The 7,603-nt window shown below is 36.7% G+C and overlaps 1 protein-coding gene across 4 annotated transcripts in view; it reads left to right on the forward strand.

The window, feature by feature from the left end:
- The window catches only part of LOC127650625 (NACHT, LRR and PYD domains-containing protein 3-like), a 56,917-nt gene extending 53,192 nt beyond the window's left edge, over window positions 1–3,725 (forward strand). For all 4 annotated transcript variants that reach the window (XM_052136152.1, XM_052136154.1, XM_052136153.1 and 1 more), the window contains 2 exons: window positions 410–456; window positions 2,730–3,725. In XM_052136152.1, the coding sequence (XP_051992112.1) occupies window positions 410–456; window positions 2,730–3,298 (616 nt within the window). In that variant the 3' untranslated portion in view covers window positions 3,299–3,725. The remainder of the gene's footprint in view (window positions 1–409; window positions 457–2,729) is intronic.
- The last annotated feature ends 3,878 nt before the right edge of the window (window positions 3,726–7,603 follow it).

The following is a 7,603-nucleotide window of genomic DNA, read 5'->3' on the forward strand; positions in this document are numbered from 1 at the left end:
CATGCCACAACCTGAGGGACAGTGAAAGATCTGGAAAAACACACACAATGTGATGTGGTCAACTATATCATTATTAATAGTAGTATAATTAATAGTAGTATAATTACTAATAATTATATACTGTCCAAGTTATTGGACAAAATGTATTTTGCTTTTATTCTATTTTATTTATTCTATATGATGCTTTGGCAACATTGTTTTTGAAACTTTCATGCCAATAAAGCCCATTGAATTGAAATAGAGAGAGCGAGAGAGAGAGAGAGAGAGAGAGAGAGAGAGAGAGAGAGAGAGAGAGAGAGAGAGAGAGAGAGACATTCTCTGTGTGTTATTTCAGATAAAATCACTTTGAAGTAAGTTTCAGGTGAGCTGAATGTGATGTCATCATTTGTGTGTGTTTGTGTTTTTATAGTGTGGATGATGGAGGAGAGTTCAGGATTACAGCAGGACCACGCAAATGTAGGTCTACACACACACACACACACTCACACTTGCACACACACACACACACACACACACACACTCACACTTGCACACGCATTCACACACACACACACTTGCACACACATACACACACACTCACACTTGCACACACATACACACATACACACACTCACACTTGCAAACTCACACACACATACACTTGCACACACACTCACACACACACACACACACACACACACACACACTTGCACACACACTCACACTCACACACACACACACTCACACTTGCACACACACACACACACTCACACTTGCACACACACACTCACACTCATTCGCACACACACACACACTCACACTCATTCGCACACTCACAAACACACTCGCACACACACACACACACACACACTTACTCGTTTGTAATCTGTGAATTTATAATTCATCTTGTTTTTTGTTTGTTTGTTTTGATTGATCAAACTGTTTATCTGTCAGTGTGTCGCTGTTACACGACATTATCTCACTGTCCGTTGTGTTCATTCCTTCACATTTCTGAGTTATTGGATTATTTGTTCTTTGAATTCCTTTTCCTCCTCGTCTTCACTGTTGATACATGCTGTAAATATTGTCTTGTAAATAACACATGTAAATATTTCACTACACTGCTGATTTACAAACACACACACTCCCTTACACACACACAAACACACACTCACATACACACACTCACATACACACACACAAACACTCACATACACACACACAAACACTCACATACACACACAAAAACACACACCCTCACACACACAAACACACACACTCACATACACACAAACATACACACTCACACACAAACGCTCACACACAAACACACACACTAACATACACACACACACACACACACACACACACTCCCTTACAAACACACAAACACTCACTCACACACAAAACCTCACACACACATAAACACACACAAACACACACACTCACAAACACACACACTCACATACACACACACTCACATACACACACACACACACACACACTGGTTTAGTGATTGTTGTGTTTTAAGTGTTTTTTGTCTTCTTGTGTTCAGATGTCTGTGATCTCACACTGGATTCAAACACACACACACACACACACACAAACACACACTCACTATCACACACACACACACACACACACACACACACAAAAACACACACTCACTATCACACACACACACACACACACACACACACATGTTGGTGCAGCTATCCTTATGAGGACTCTCCATAGACATAATGATTTTTATTCTGTACAAACTATAGATTCTATACCCTAAACCTAACCCTACCCCTAAACCTAACCCTCACAAAAAACTTTCTGCATTTTTACATTTTCAATAAAACATTGTTTAGTATGATTTTTCAGCGATTTGAATTATGGGGACAATAGAAATGTCCTCATAAACCACATTTATAGCATAATACCCTTGTAATTACTAATTTGTAACCTAAAAAAATGTTCTCATAAACCACATAAACAAGCCCACAAACACACACTCACTATCACACACACACACACACACACACACACACACACACTCACTATCACACACACACACACACACTCACACATGTTGTGTTTCCATGTTTAATGGGGACTTTCCATAGACATAATGGTTTTTATACTGTACAAACTTTATATTCTATCCCCTAAACCTAACCCTACCCCTAAACCTAACCCTCACAGAAAACTTTCTGCATTTTTACATTTTCAAAAAACATCATTTAGTGTGATTTATAAGCTGTTTTCCTCATGGGGACCGACAAAATGTCCCCACAAGGTCAAAAATTTCGGGTTTTACTATCCTTATGGGGACATTTGGTCCCCACAAAGTGATAAATACACGCTCACTATCACACACACACACACACACACTCACACACACACACACACACACACACACACACACACACACACTGGTTTATTGATTGTTGTGTTTTAAGTGTTTTTTCTCTTCTTGTGTTCAGATGTCTGTGATCTCACACTGGATTCAAACACACACAGACACACACACACACACACACACACACACACACACACTGGTTTAGTGATTGTTGTGTTTTAAGTGTTTTTTCTCTTCTTGTGTACAGATGTCTGTGATCTCACACTGGATTCAAACACACACACACACACACACACACACACACACTCACACACACACACACACACATACACACACACACACACACACACTGGTTTAGTGATTGTTGTGTTTTAAGTGTTTTTTCTCTTCTTGTGTTCAGATGTCTGTGATCTCACACTGGATTCAAACACAGCACACACTGAACTCATTCTGTCTGAGGGGAACAGGAAGGTGACACATGTGGAAGAGCGTCAGTCATATCCTGATCATCCAGAGAGATTTGATGTGTATCATCAGGTTCTGTGTAGAGAGAGTCTGACTGGACGCTGTTACTGGGAGACTCAATGGAGTGGAGATGTTGCTGTTATATCAGTGTCATATAAAGAAATCAGCAGGAAAGGAGAGAGTTATGACTGTGCGTTTGGATTCAATGTAAACTCCTGGAGTCTGTACTGCTCTAATAACAGATTCACTGTCTGTCACAATAATAACAGCAGTGTCATACGTCCCCCTTCACACGACTGTAAGAGAGTAGGAGTGTATGTGGACTGTCCGGCCGGCACTCTGTCCTTCTACAGCGTCTCTGACACACACACACTCACACACTTACACACACTCATCACCACATTCACTCGACCCCTCTATGCTGGATTTAGAGTAGTTTATCCTGATTCCTCAGTGTGTGTGTGTGAAATTGATCATCAGAGACACACACACACAACTGGATGAGTGAAATATACTCACTGTATCTCACATCAACACAACTCCAAACTCTTTCTAGAAATCATTTCATCAATGAAACTGATTGAATTCAATACAATGACAGTACTTTGTGTCTCACTGTGATGTGATTGAACTTATTTACTATCAGATTCAATAATAAAAATAATGATTTGAAATGAATAAATGAGTCTATATATGAACTCTTTATTAAACACACGGCACATTCAGATACTCATTGTTTTATTTATACTAAATAAACATTTACAAATACAGAATTCTTGTGATTTTTCTACAGTATATAAATCTTAATACTTAACAGACAATTCTAGAAAAAACAGCTTCACACTTTTGCATTCATAAATGGATTTATAAGAACTAATTACAGGATCATTTAAAGTTGGTGTAAATTTGACAGATTTTAAGAGTTCACTCTTTGATAAAAGTAAAATACTGTCATCATACACACACCCTCATGTTGTTCTGAACCGTACACATTTTGTGGTTTCTCTGTTTTTCATAATTAATCTGTTGTTAATGCTGAAATGTTTTTAGTTTTACTACAGAAAACATTATTTAACCATAGTATATAAAAACAATTACTGCAAGATTTATCATGTTACTAAAGTCATGTTTGATATAATTTTACTAAAGTAAAACATGATTCATTAATTGTGAGGGAGCAATAATAAAGTGATGGTTCACACAAAAATGAAAATTCTCTCATCATTTACTCACGCTCATGCCATCCCAGATGTGTGTGACTTTCTTTCTTCTGCACATTTGAAGAACAATAGTAAAATATCTCAGCTCAGCAGGTCCTTACAATGAGACTTTCAAAGCAACTTTTGAAACTCCAGAAATCACAGACAGCATAAATGTCATCATTACACCTCCAGCTGTTCAATTCAGTTTGTTGTGTCAGTTTATGGTGACTGTCTGTGATTTCTGGAGCTTCCAAATTCTGATCATCCACTTGCATTTTTAGGACCTTCTGAGCTGAAATATTTGACTATTTTTCCTCAAATATGTTCTGCTGCAGAAAGAGAGTCACACACAGAATTAACACAGAGGCTTCAGGGATTCTCTAAAACTGAATCAAGTTCTTTTCTCTTGCAGTTCAACTTATATTTGCACACATCTAATTTAGAAGAGAACAAGTGGCACTCATGGCAAATGTTTCGACCTTTTTACATGTTCCCCCTCTGTCGCTCTCTCCACGATGTGTCGGTGAAGTGACACTAGGGGTCTCTCTTGAGCACCGAATATACCTCTGATCATGGCAAATGTTTCGACCTTTTACATGTTTTCATGAAAGATACATGATGCAAAATTGTCAATAAAAGCAGTATGTTGAAGGCAAAAACTTGAAAATGTCATATTTGGGACATAATATGATAGAAAATAGCAATAAATTAATTGATCAGGTATTTTTATGTTCTTGCTCTTTTAAGGGTTAATGATCAGCAGGCTTATAAAATATTATATATTATATTCAAATATTATTATTAAATATAAAATAGAGTTCAACTGATGTGCTGTCACAGGCAGATATCATCTATATTACAACAGTTTCCAATGTGGCTCATCCAATCAGAATTTACAATCAGAACATTCATTTTTAACATTGTTTTACTGCTCCACTGTACAGTACCTTATCTATATCTTTGACCCGAAAACATGCCTAAATCTGCACAGAAAAGAGCCAGTGACTCCGGAAAACCTGATTCACGTGTGCCAACTAATAACGGCCATGACTGCGAAAGCGGAATAATTCAAGACAAGCTTCTGGAAGAAGATGAAGAATTTCTGCCATGAATTTATGTCATGAGAATGTGCGAGAGGAGGTTATCCGCATATGCCAAGAAGTGATGCCACATGAAGCTGCGAAACTACCAGATGCTCTTGATGTCGCTCACCGACTGGGAACCAAACGTGCTAATGAGACAAGGTCCGACCCAACAATCATTCGGTTCACTGTCAGGAGATTCACAGATGCAGGATGGAAGGCGGCTAAAAGCAGCGAGTTTCTCCGGAATCAAGGCATGCAGTTGAAGGAGGATCTGAGGAAGGAGGACAGAGATTGGAGACGTTGTGGCCTCTAATCAAAAAAGCGCACGATGATGGAAATCTGCTGACTTTGTCGGGGGAAGGAACTGATGTTACGGGGTCAGAGGAGTTTTCAAAGGACTATTTTTATTATTTTCTTTCAATAGGTTCAATAGGACCAGAAACTCATTTCCAATTACTGTTATGAATTTAATAAAATATATACATCCAATTATTCTCAAACAGTATCTGATGCTTTTCTGAGTTCTATAGAGGTGAAAACTATTGATGAAAATGAACTTTGTGATTCGCCAATTTCTGTTGAGGAAGTGATGAAGGCAATGAATCATTTAAAAAGTAATAAATGGCCAGGCACAGACGGTTTGACCACAGAATTTCATGAGCAATTTACTAAAGATTTGGCCCCTTTTTTGCTTAAGATGTTTAATGAAAGTATTAGTAATCAATGCCTTACACCTACCTTGAATCAAGGGTTAATCACATTAATACCCAAACCAAAAAAGGATTTACTTATTCTCGATAACTGGCGTCCAATTAGTTTACTGAACAATGATTATAAAGTATTTGCACTGATATTCGCTAAAAGACTCAAAGCTGTTTTAGATTCAGTTATTGAAGAAACACAATCTGGCTTTATGAGGAATAGGCATATTACAAACAACATTAGATTAGTTTGAGATATGTTGGATTATCCTGAATTTAATGTAGATAATGGGTTTATTCTTTTTCTTGATTTCTGTAAGACCTTTGACTCCGCAGAGCATCAGTTTATTTTTGAGTCACTTACAAAATTTGGTTTTGGAAAATTCTTCATTAAAACCCTTTATAAGAACAGCAGCAGTTCAATTAAATTGTTATTTGGCACATCTAGTAGGTTTAATTTATCTAGAGGGATTAGGGTTGCGCTGTCTCTCCATATATATTTTTGATAATAAGTCAACTGCTTGCTAATCATATTAAAGCCAGTATGATTAAAGGACTATTGCTGATAGAGAACTAGTTATAACACAATGAGCAGATGACACCACCCTCTTTCTCCAAAATGATAACAAATACCCATCGCAATTAAAGTAATAGAAGAGTTTTCTAAAGCATCTGGTGTTTATTTGAATGTAAAGAAGTGTGAACTGATGCGGTCAAAGAATGTTCAGAGGCATATTATTGTAACATTCCAGTCAAAACAGAAGTTAAATACCTCGGAATTACAATAAATAAGAATCAACAGAATAGAAGTTCATTACATTTGAATCCTATTATCCAAAAGACTCGCAGGAAGTTTAATCAATGGCTTTTAAGAGACTTGTCTTTAAGAGGGAGAGTTTTGATGTCTAAAGCTGAAGGAATATCCCGGTTAACTTATACAGCTATGGCTCTTCAGGCTGATGATATTGAAGGAGATTGATAAGATGCTTTTTGATTTTGTTTGGAAAAATAGGATGCATTATATAAGAAAAACAATCGTAATGAGCTCATATGAAAATGGTGGTCTTAATTTCCTGAACTTACTTTAAATAATACATTTAAACTCAATTGGATTAAACACATAGTTTAAGTATCCAGTATCTAATACTAATCTAATCTCATAACAGATCGATATAATATTCCCATACCACCAAGGGAATTCACAACTATCTTTGGTGCGATTTCTTCTCAAATATGAATGTTGTTTAAACAGCAAAACAGATTAGATTACCAGCAACTCCCACCCCTCTCACCAAATAACTCCCTTGTTGTTAAAATATGTTTCTCCTGTCGTTACAATAATCATAACAGATCGATAAGAGCCCTTTTCCAGCAGGATGTTGTTTGAAATCAAATGTAATCGCATATTGGAGTCAGTTTGTGAGTGATGTTGACTGGAATAAAGTCTGACTTCTGCCCAATCACTATCTCTTAACAAACAAGGTTAAAGAAGTGTCTTTAAACTCCTTCACAGAATATACCCTGATAAACATTATTTAACCAAGTTTAAAAAGATATAGATGAAAGTTGTAGCTTTTGCCAGCAGAAGCCAGAGACAGCTGTTCATTTATTTTGGCCCTTATGTGTCATTGTTTGATTTTATTGTTGGAAATGTTGATGAAAATGTTACATTACAGTGGAAAGATGTTCTTTAGGTATTATTGTGAACTCCAAAGATAAACAAACCCACACTTATTTTATATATTATTTTATTTTAATGGCTAAATTTCAAATTCATAAATGTAATATTTTTACAGTATTTAATAATGAAGTGAAGCATTA

Source organism: Xyrauchen texanus, chromosome 10 (genome assembly GCF_025860055.1).
Source record: "Xyrauchen texanus isolate HMW12.3.18 chromosome 10, RBS_HiC_50CHRs, whole genome shotgun sequence".
Classification (NCBI taxonomy): Eukaryota; Metazoa; Chordata; class Actinopteri; order Cypriniformes; family Catostomidae; genus Xyrauchen; species Xyrauchen texanus.